The 11,955-nt window shown below is 31.8% G+C and overlaps 1 protein-coding gene across 1 annotated transcript in view; it reads left to right on the forward strand.

Annotated features, from left to right (window-relative positions):
* The first annotated feature begins 374 nt into the window (after positions 1-374).
* LOC108916374 (eukaryotic translation initiation factor 4B) overlaps positions 375-11,955 on the forward strand; it is a 21,019-nt gene continuing 9,438 nt past the window's right edge. The window contains exons 1-5 of the mRNA XM_018722608.1: positions 375-436; positions 632-763; positions 1,717-1,895; positions 10,580-10,696; positions 10,749-11,241. Coding sequence (XP_018578124.1) covers positions 427-436; positions 632-763; positions 1,717-1,895; positions 10,580-10,696; positions 10,749-11,241 — 931 coding nt within the window. The 5' untranslated portion in view covers positions 375-426. The remainder of the gene's footprint in view (positions 437-631; positions 764-1,716; positions 1,896-10,579; positions 10,697-10,748; positions 11,242-11,955) is intronic.

Genomic DNA, 11,955 nt, shown 5'->3' on the forward strand with positions numbered 1-11,955 from the left:
GAAGGCCTTTGCGACGTCCAGGAAGACAGCACCAGTGTACTGTCCCCTGTTGAAGGCCGCCGTGATGTGCTCGGTAAGGCGAAGGATTTGGAGGAGTCCGACCGTTTACCATTCACTCAACACAGTCTAAATTTCTAATTAATAAATTTATTGTAACTTTAGCCCACAGTAAGATAAACTCAAGGATATAAAAAATTGAAAATAGTATTTTTAATTCACGTATATGTATTTGTTGCAGTTATTATTTAATTTTGTAAGTGAACATGGTTCTTTTACTGCACAGAATGAATTCATTTTAAATTAGTGAACGCGTCCTATTACCGTTTTTTTTTTAAGGTTGGACAACCTACCGGATTTACTTACACGTCTTTCATTTGTGGTCGTGATACGGAACTGCCATTATTATCGTGCCATTATTTTAAGAATATGGCTTCAGGTTAGTTTAGGTTTACTTAATCATTTTGATTTGATTGACTCATTGATTTATTAATAGATTAATATAAACATATATGCACAAGGTTGATATTTCCTAAATTTGATTTACCGTGCTAATATTTAATTTGCGTTGAAATAAACGAACCTCACTCTAACCGCGTGTCCACGGCATTTCTACGAAAATTGTGTTTTTTAGGTAAAAAGGGAAAGAAAACGAAGGGTAAAACCTTGGCCTTAACCGATTTTTTACAAGAAACCATTGGAACTATACCTGCCCAACCTATACGCAAATCAAATATTAATTGGGCCGAAGAAGTAGAAGATTATGGTAATGTTGCTATGAATTTAATATATTTTTTTAACTAACACTAATAAGTTGAACCATTTTTTTTTTTTTAATTTTTATTATTAATTTAAGTAACAATGTAGTGATTCGAAGTTAATTGGTAATCATTAGCTGTGTTTTAAATTGATATGTAAACTAAACGAATATTTTAAAACATAACATGCTCTATATACCAACCAATATATAAAAATGTCATTTATATTCTCTCTTTTTTTGAGTTCAAGGATATCAAGTTGTAATATAAAAGTATGTACCTTTTATTTGCCACAAGTACTTTTCCTTTACTATTTAAAAAGATAAATTGTACAAAAAATAGGAAATGCCCCTTGTTACAGTGTTGTCTATTATCTTTTTTATTTTAAATGCTGTACTTTAAAAAAAAACAATTTCATTGTCAATAGCAATGAAAGAAATAATTCTACTTGCTTATTTGACTTCAAAATATTTAGGTAACTATGAAAAACAAAGTGATCTCCAAGAAAATCATAAACATGCTTTTTCTCTAAATTAATTGAAAAAACTACTGTAACATGATGAAATTTTGGCAAAAAACTGGGTCATGGTCTGCAACAATCCTGCACCTGGAGCACACAAACAATGCACTTGTTGCACAAAAACTGCAACGGGAAGGTCTGAGGCAGGCAACTACCCCCTAGCTGGGGGCTCGCATATTGCGAGACAAGGGAACCAGAAATATGTCAACGAAGCATCAAAGCCAAGGATTACTTACGTATAGGTGATATGCCTAGTTGGTTGGAAGCCCTTGTTGCCAGCATTTTGAGTGTAATTTGCAGGCTGGAAAATTTCTTCCAGAACTCAATTCAGACTAATCTGTTACAGACCAAACTTCCAATTGCCAATTCTGATAATTTCACGTCTGTTTAATATTTCTCTGTTTCTGTTTGGCAATTTTTTTGACAATTTGCTTTTTTAAGATGGATATGACTCTAGGAAGCCAATTAATGTTGTCCTTCCTACTGCTCCGAAGGCTTCAAGGGATTTCGAAGATTTCAGTGATAAAGTGCCCAAAGAGCCCCCATACAGAGCTTACCTCTCAAATTTACCATATGATGTGGATGAGGAAGAAATTATGTTGTTTTTTAAAAATATGAGGGTGAGTGAATAAGAAACATTTAATATGGCTACATAATGCTGTCTTTAGGAAATATAAATTAGATTTCATTTCTGAAATTTCAGATTTTTAAAAAAATTTATAGTAAAAATTTTGTATCCTGTGCACAAGGGCGTCGCCAGCCTAGGGGAGGGCAAGATAAGAGAGAGGATGGGAGAAATCATAGGTAGAAATAAGTACAGGGAATTAATTTTATTAGAAATATTTTTAATAAAACCTTTTTAATACAATAAAAACATAAAAAAATATATAAATAACTAAAAAAAAAATTAAGAAATTCAACGAAAATTAGGTAAAACATAATCTCGGATTTTTTGAAAATTTATCGACCACTTTATTAATGTAATCTTCATGGTTATCAAAAATAAGAGCTTTCTGTATATACTCATCATTGCTAGGCTATTGAGACTATTTTGTATCGTAATATTTCTCATCCAGCTTTTTATTCTTCTTAAGCTGCTAAACGATCGCTTTACAGTACCTGTTGTGAATGGTAGAGCAATTAAAATTTAAAATATTTTCTTAGCTTAAGAAAATTTTTGTACTTTTTCGAATTTCTAGGGCGAGGGGCAGCCTTGGCGACGCCCTTGCCCGTGCATGAAACACTGTTAATGAATATGTAAATTATTTATTATAATTAAATTAAATTTGATTTAAATAGTACTTATTTTAAAATAATAGTATTGGTTGCTGATATATACAAGGAAATAATAAATAATTACCTTATTATTTTAAATCATTTTAGGACTAATGCATAAAATGAAATAATTTGCACATTAGCATTTAAAATAAACTGTCTTTAAATCAGTATTTTTTTATAGTAAAAATAAAAAGTAGTTTCTTTTTTCCACTCACGGGACTGTTCTCACTTGGGCAAATTCTACTTTACAAAATTATTCTATAAATGGCTATGAAATGAACTATACCAAGCAAACTGCTTTAATTTTTTTAAGGATACATACTACAAAACATTAACAGCATTTTTTATTTATTTTTGCTCTCAGTTGCACTGAGAATATTTCTTATCCTTTTTTGTTCAAAATTGCCCATTATCTATTACTTGCATCGTCATAGATACAGGCTTTAGCAAGGTCCTGGATCAAAATTTGTGGATATAAAGGTGATTCATGAATTTTTACTGAAACATAGCTATAGCTTTGTAGAAATTAGTTTGTACAGGGTGTTAGTAAATAAGTGCGACAAATTTCAGGGGGTGATTCTACATGAGAAAATAATGGCAGTTTGCTTATTAAACGTATGTCCGCAAATGATTCGTTTTCTGAGATACGGGGTGTCAAAGTTTTTCTTAAAAACTGACGATTTAATTTATTGCTCTGAAATCGGTCGAGATGTGCAAATGAAATTTGGTGGGTTTTAAGAGGTAGTTATTGCGCATTTTTTGACACGCAATTAAGAATTTTATGTTCATCATTGGCGCGTACGAGTAATAATTTAATTTAAAAAAAAAATGGTACGCCACTGAGATATTACAAATTAAAAATCATTTTTGAATTCCTCATTCAATTTGTGACAAAAAATCTCTCTTGCCTTTTCTTCGTATGGGGCGCCGTTTTGATGCAAAAAAATAAAACATCTTAACGCGTATTTTTTATTTCTTTAATACATTATCAAGAACTATCTAATACAATAACATTAAACCAGAACAATAACAGAAAATAACACTAATAAAATTTTGAAAAGGCGCAAAGCTACAACAAATGTTCAAAATGACCTCCCTCAGACGTGACACAAGATTCAACTCTTCGCCTCATTGATTGTCGTATTCGCGCAAATATTCCTGGTATATTTCTTATTGTCTCACAGCCGACTATAATTCGATTCCTCAGGTCATCAACATTTTCAACGGGAGTGGAATAAACTAATGACTTAAGAAAACCCCAAATGCAAAAATCAAGAGGATTTAAATCCGGCGATCGAGCAGGCCAATGTTCCGTACCTCCCCTACCTATCCAACGATTTGGATATACTGTGTCTAAGTGATTACGTACATTAATGCTAAAATGGGCTGGTGCACCATCATGCATGTACCATAGGTGTTGTCTCAGCTGTAGAGGAATTTCTTCAAGAAGAACAGGTAACTCTTCCTGTAGGAAATTAAGATAAGATTCGCCTGTTAGTCGTTGTGGGAGGAAATATGGACCGATTAAATGATCATCAATTACCCCAAGCCATACATTTACGGAAAACTGATGCTGAAAATGAGCTTCAAAGATTCCATGGGGGTTTTCCTCAGCCCATAAGTGATTGTTATGGAAATTTCGTATACACTGTCGTCCAAAAGTAGCCTCGTCAGTAAACAAAACGGCATTTAAAAAATTAGGAATTTGAGCGATTTGATGATTAATCCATTGGCAAAAAAATAGGCGCGGAAAAAAGTCTCTAGGTAGTAGAGCTTGCACACGTTCAATATGAAACGGATACAATTGCTGTTCTTTAAGAATTTTAAATACAGTGAAGTTGCTTACATTCAATATGTTGGCAATTTTTCGAGTACTTGTTTCAGGTGACTCCGCAATTAACTCGAGAACTGCTTCTTCTAGTTGCACAGTTCGTACTTCTCGAAGGCGGCCACAGTCAACCGTATGTTTCTTAAATGAACCATTTTCGCGCAATTGATGAAGACGAGCAAATATTGTGTGATGAGGTACCCTACGTCCTGGATACAACTCAGCATACAATCGTCGAGCTTGCCGACCATTTCCATTACTTCGACTATAGACAAGATGCATGTCTGACAATTCCGCATTTGTAAAATTTTCCATTCTTTTCGTTAAAAGACAAATGAATTACTTATTAACACTAATGTTATAGCAAACTAAAAACTTAAGAAATTAATAATGACGAAACGCTAATTTGACATTTCTTAAAAATATTCGTATTTAACAGACAAATGTTGACAGTACTAGGTAATGTATTAAAGAAATAAAAAATACGCGTTAAGATGTTTTATTTTTTTTTTCATCAAAACAGCGCCCCATATGAAGAAAAGGCAAGAGAGATTTTTTGTCACAAATTGAACGAGGAATTCAAAAATGATTTTTAATTTGTAATATCTCAGTGGCGTACCATTTTTTTCTTTAAAAAAATTGAGATTATTAACCGTACGCGCGCCAATGATGAGCATAAAATTCTTAATTGTGTGTCAAAAAATGCGCAATAACTACCTCTTAAAACCCAGCAAATTTCATTTGCACATCTCGACCGGTTTCAGAGCAATAAATTAAATCGTCAGTTTTTAAGAAAAACTTTGACACCCCGTATCTCGGAAAACGAATCATTTGCGGACATACGTTTATAAGCAAATTGCCATTATTTTCTCATGTAGAATCACCCCCCTGAAATTTGTCGCACTTATTTACTAACACCCTGTATATGGGGTGCACCATGCCATTGAAGATACCATACTCTTCAATTCAAAGATGGTAATATGAAAATAACTGTAGTCGCTCAAAAAAGTTCAACCTTTAAATTTTTTTCTATGTTATATAGATATTGAGAGTTCATGAACCATTGACAAAAACCATGTCCGATTTTTTTAATACATTTCCTCGAATTAACTAAGAAATTATGATAACATGTTTTTTTTTAATCAACCATATTGTATAATTAATAGACATCAGAAGCTTTGTGGTGACAATCAAATAAATAAACAGTAGTAATCCATATTATGCTAATTAGGGGCAATACACGTAGTAGCAGAAATAGGTTAAATCTATGGTCAAGCCATGTGCCGCTCTATACACATGATTCACAATGTGATTTAGAGATTTAGAGAAATAAAACAAATGTAAAAATATTTTATAAACAAAATATATCTTTTTTATTGGACAAAACTATCTTATTTCCATTGATACATAAAATAGCTAAACATAATTTATATATAGGTACTAAAACTAACAAATGATAATTTTTTTTTGTATCAAAAAGATCCCTGATCCCTGACTTATAAAAAAAAATCCAGGTCATTTGTAGTTCATTTTTACATACTAATTGATGTTTATGCATAAAAATTTTTCTCGATTGGACTCGATAATCTTTTTTATACCCTAACAACAAAGATTTCAAAACCACAAATAGTTTTCTCTTTCAAGAACCCAGGGCCAGCTTTCACAAAATTTGCAGTTGCAAACATCAAATTCCCTGACTCGTGAATATTTTTAAAATTCCCTGACTATTCCCTGTTTTTTATGAAGAACAACAAATTCCCTGACTTTTCCCGGCCGCTACGAACCCTGTTAAATATGTTATTCAGAACTGCTTTAACTATTGAAATAAAAATTTACGTACGTGTCTTAAACCTAGATTTTATATGAAGGAACTACCTTAAACAGTAAACATCACCTGTAACTTTACACGGAGTGTAATATGAATAGACACAAATGGCGACTATCGATATTAGTATAGTCGGCAGCTTTGTCTATTGTTTACAATTAGATAGGAATAAAAGTATTGGCTACGGTTGAATGTTATATCATATTATCTGAACGCACTATTTCATATTATCTGAATTTAACACAAATTAAAACAAATTAAAATGAAAATTGATTATCCGGTTCTGTGTAAAAAGAATAAATAGCAATCAATGATGGAAGTAATATACTTAAATTGTCAGGGTTATATAAATAACAGAGATGAGATTATTATGCTGGTAAATAAAGTCAGACCTGTAATGATGTGTTTAACAGAAACACATGTTGATGATCAAATATATGATAGTGAGCTGTGTATAAATGGATATAGAGTAGAAAAATGTTTAACAACAAACAGAAGAACAGGGGGAATATTATTATATATTAAAGAAGAAATTAAATATGAATTAATAGTAAATGAATATAAGCAAAAATATTTCTGGATGTTAGGAGTTAATATAAATATCGGCAATAATTTGTATAACATAATAGCAATATACCATCCACCGCAAGTTAATGATAATTTGTTTTTAGAAGATTTTGAGAATTTCTTAGCAAATACGGGATTTATGGGTACAATAATTATTGGTGGTGATTTTAATCTAGATTACTGCAGTAATGCATTTTATAGTAATAAAATTAAAGATATAATATATCAAAACGGCTTATACCAAATAGTAAAGAACTATATGCGAATAACAAACAGTAGTGCAATATTAATAGATTATATTATTACGAATGATAGAGATATGTACCATGAAAATTGATTAACACCTAAGATCTCAGATCATAATATTTTAAAAGTTAGTATTGCAGGATATGTTGATTATAGGACAAAGGGTACAACAAAAAAGATTAGATCCAAAAAATGCTACAATAAAGAGAAATTTCAAGAAAGAATTGGAAACGTAGTATGGAATAGAGATGTAACTGATGTAGATATGATGGCTGAGTGTTTAACCGAGGACATTAAAAGCGTTTTAAATAGTGTTTCCCCGATAAAGGAAATACAAGTATGTATAAAGGATGGTACTTTAAAAACTTTGGAAAATTGGATAGATAGTGACGTAATTGAAAGTATAAAATTGAGAAATATTATGTATAAAAGAGCAGTTTTTACTAAGAACGTAAGGGACTGGAATGAGTATAAAAGTAAACGTAACTTTGTTAGTAGACTAATTAAACAAAAAAAAAGAGGAATATTTTAAAGAAACTATAAAAAATAAGAAAGGTGCTGATTTATGGAAGGAGTTAAAGAAGTTACTACCTGGTAAAAACATAATTTGTGAAAGCATTAGATTTGAAGGGATACTTGAAACAGAGGATGAAATAATAGCGGACAAATTTAATAAATATATTATAAATAGTATTGACTCAATAGTGGAATCAATAAGTGCCCCACAAAATATATATCTACCAGAAATCCGGGATGATTTGAGTTTATTTGATAAATTCAACAATGTGTCGATGTGTAAATTAAAAAGTACGATTATTAATTTAAAGAATACTACAGATTTGGAATTTTTAATTTCGAAGGATAATATAAAAGACGCGTTTGAAGTAATTGGTGATCGTTTCCTTGAAGTGGTGAATTCATCCTTGTACTATGGAACTTTTCCTCAGAGTTGGAAGACTTCTGATGTAATACCGGTGCCAAAAGTTGTTAATTCGCAGGATTGTAAAGACTATAGACCAATAAATACAGTAACAATATTTGAAAAAATATTGGAAGTGGAAGTCAAAGATCAACTTGTGAATTATTGTGAGCAAAATGAAGTGTTTGTGCAAAACCAATCGGGGTTTAGAAAGTACTATTCCTGTGAATCGGCAATAATAAATGTTTGTGATGAATGGTTAAATGCTTTGGAAAGTAATAGGATAGTTCTTGTTGTATTCCTGGACTTAAGAAGAGCATTTGAGACTATAAACAGACAGTTACTAGTTGATAAGTTAGAAGCAATAGGATTAAGAAATAATGTGTTGAAATGGTTTGACAGTTATTTAAGTAATAGGTATCAAAGAGTTAAATTTAAATCAGCAATATCAGGTGCAATACTAGTAAAACATGGGGTTCCACAGGGCACCATTCTGGGGCCTGTATTGTTTTCAATATATATGAATGATATAGTTAAAGTAGTAAATAAGTGTCATATTTCATTGTTTGCTGATGATACAGTCTTATATATTGAAGGATTTGACTATTTTTCAATGAGTCATCAAATGAATCAAGAACTGAAAATGATTAATGACTGGCTGTGTAGTAATAGTATGCTGTTAAATTTGGAAAAAACAAAATATATGATTATGGGTAGGGGCAGTATAATAAATAAAATTAATGAGGTAGATTATAGAATTACTATAAATGATCATGATATTGAAAAAGTTTGGGAAATGAAGTATTTAGGGGTTATTTTGGATGATAAATTGAGTTTTCAAAAACATTGCAATTACATTTTGAATAAGATCTCAAAGAAAGTATACATATTAAATAGAATAAGTAATAGTATTACTATGAATACTAGGATCCTGTTGTACAAAGCATTGATTGGTCCCCATGTGGAGTATTGTTCAGCAATTTTATTCGGATTATGTCAAAATGAGAGGTAAAATACAAAAATTACAGAATAAAGCTATGCGTACTATATTGAAATGTAATCGTTATACACTGATAAAATTAATGCTGGAGGTGTTAAACTTAATGAATGTTAAACAAAGATTAATTTTCAAGACCTTAAATATGGTGTTTAAAATAAAAAATCAGGCAACTGCTAAATATTTGTGTAATAAGGTACAATATGTGAGTGAAATTCATTCGTACAACACAAGGAAACATGGAGATTTTTTTATTAGAACTGCAAGAACTGGGTTGTTGAATAGAACAATTTTATATAGGGGGTTGAACATGTTTAATGCATTACCAGATATAATAAAGAATTGTGATAATCATATTAAATTTAAAAGTATGTTAAAGAAATATGTGTTTGAAGTATTTTAGTAACAAAATTTTGTATTCCGTTCTGTTTTGAATGTGTGTATCTTTGTGTCGTGTTGGAACTGACACGGAGCTAGAGGATGTATACACTTGTGAAAATTGTTGATTTTTTTTTAGTATTGGCTAATAAATATTATTATTATTATTATTATTATTATTATTATTATTATTATTAATTTCATTGTTAACACTGTTCATGCTAACATTCTATCAGAATTTATACATTGTGTTCAAAAATTAAATGGGATACTTCAAAAAATGGGCCAAAAAATACTTTGTTTCTGAGTTGCATGACTTAAAATTAGTTACGAACATCTGAATATTTGGGGGTAGTCTAGTCTAATTACTTCATGTTTTTGCTAAATTTGTAATTAAATTAAATACTTTTTACGATTTAAATCATCCCTGCATCACTTCACATTAAAAAATTAAACACAGTAGTTCTCATGACTCGATGTTATTTTCCCAATTTAGTTTTTTTTGTTTTGCAAAATATATTACCTTTAGGCCGCTTGTAAATGACACGATTTTTCGTCAGGCCAGTGAATTCATCGGGTCGTGGAAAAAACGTGTATCCTTGTACACGAAGACAATATATTCTCAGATTTTTAAATGTTCTCTCTACACCTATGCAGTTTAATACCGGTTGCAAATCCGGTGCAGTCAACATGCTCTCATAAGCTACTACAGCTCACTGACCATTTACCTACCGTGCGTAAACCAGGCACGGCGAGGGAAACGGATTCGTACACGGCCATCAGCTTGTCTCCGTACGGTCACTCGGTGTGTTAACATACTTCCATAACAATCAATATCCCCCGATCGACCATATGAATCTACGGTGGATTCACTGTGTTTAGAAATGGCTAAAAAACCTTCGTTTACAAGCGGCCTTACTGTAATGGTAAGCAGTAAGCAATTTTTAGAATGCAGTAAGTACAGGAACATCTACCTCATTTTCCATTAACAGTAAACATGTTAATTTAATGGGGCAACAAAATGTGTATAAAAGAAATTAAATTCATGGTTTGTGTCACTAACTCATGTACTGTCATATGAGAGTAAAAAATATCTTTTCTAGTGGCTACAAAATTCTGACTTTTTGAAGTGGTTGTACTCTACCATTAAAGTATGTATAGTTCACAATGAAACGCCCTTTATGTTAAAAATTTAAAATGAAAGCAAGAATCTGTTGCAAATAACACTTAAAATTATTGTACAGTGCAATGAAGATCCTTTTTTAGATTGCAAATATGAGAATTCCAAAAGACGACAGAGATAACACGAAATTAAAAGGTTTTGGATATGTAGAATTTGAAGATAGAGATAGTCTGTTAAATGCTCTTGCCGTTCCTGATACAGTAAGTTAATTTGAACGTTATAATTTTCTATATTAACAGCATGTTTTTTAAGACTATAAAAAATAGAAGGATCAGAATAGAAGTATCTGCAAATACAGATGACCGCAGAAGGGGGCGAATGGACATGGGTAGAGATAGGATGGATAGGGGTGAATTTACAGGTGATTGGCGTTCAGGGCCTCGCGTCGAAGCCTCAAATGATGACCGCAGAGGAGGTTTTAACAGTGGTTTTAACCGAGACAATATGAGAGGAGAAAGAGAAGAAAGGAGTTTCAGTAGAGATAATATGAGAGGGGAAAGAGAAGAGAGAAGTTTTAGCAGAGATATTATGAGAGGGGACAGAGAAGAAAGGAGTTTTACCAGGGATAATATGAGAGGAAGTGACAGAGATGATAGAGGGTACAGAGATAATACTAGAGACAGAGATGGAGGATTTGGTAGAGATAGAGACAATAGGGATGGATTTAGACGAGACAGAGACGGTTCAGATGATAAACAGGGGGGTTGGAGAGAGGGAGAAAGATTTAATAAAGATCAAGATAGAGGTAAGTTTATTCTGCAAAGTTCATTTTATTATTACCATTGGTAAAGCTGGAAGGCATATTTATCACATAATTATCGAAATGCATTGGCCAAGCACTGCACCATTCCACCTAGCTTCAAGTACGTGTTTAAATTAGCGAAATATTGAGCAATATCATATTCTACTTGCATGTCAACAATTAGAGATAAAATAATTTAATATAGCATAAGTGTCATCTTCAATGTCGATTGTATTAAATTACTTTACTTTTCGATTGTTTTCCCGCACTTGGACCATGATTCCTATTTTTTGGCTTCTTAAGATTTACAAGATGATTCAAAATTCAATACAAAGAATTTAAGGGCGTATTTCTGAGGTGGAATTATTTTTCCTATAACGTGGCTCCACAAATGCTTAGTTTTCGATATACAGGATGTTAAAGTTTTTTATTTTGTTTGATTTTTTAGGAATAATTTCCAAACAGATTTGAATGTTGGCATAAAACTAGGTGTACGGGGGTTTTTTAGGATGCTAAATTTAAATATGTCATTGCTTTTCACGCTGCTTGTGGAGGCGCTACTTGTAAGGGTACGCTTGAATTAAACTGGCGTAACTTTTTTGCTACCCTATACATTGTATTAGTACATTTATTCCCCCTATCAATTTTAAGCAAAAAAGGTCGAAATCTTTCAGGTCAACCGTTTGCGAAATATTGTCTGATGAAGAGTTAAATGCA

Source organism: Anoplophora glabripennis, unplaced genomic scaffold (genome assembly GCF_000390285.2).
Source record: "Anoplophora glabripennis isolate ALB-LARVAE unplaced genomic scaffold, Agla_2.0 scaffold1976, whole genome shotgun sequence".
Lineage (NCBI taxonomy): Eukaryota > Metazoa > Arthropoda > Insecta > Coleoptera > Cerambycidae > Anoplophora > Anoplophora glabripennis.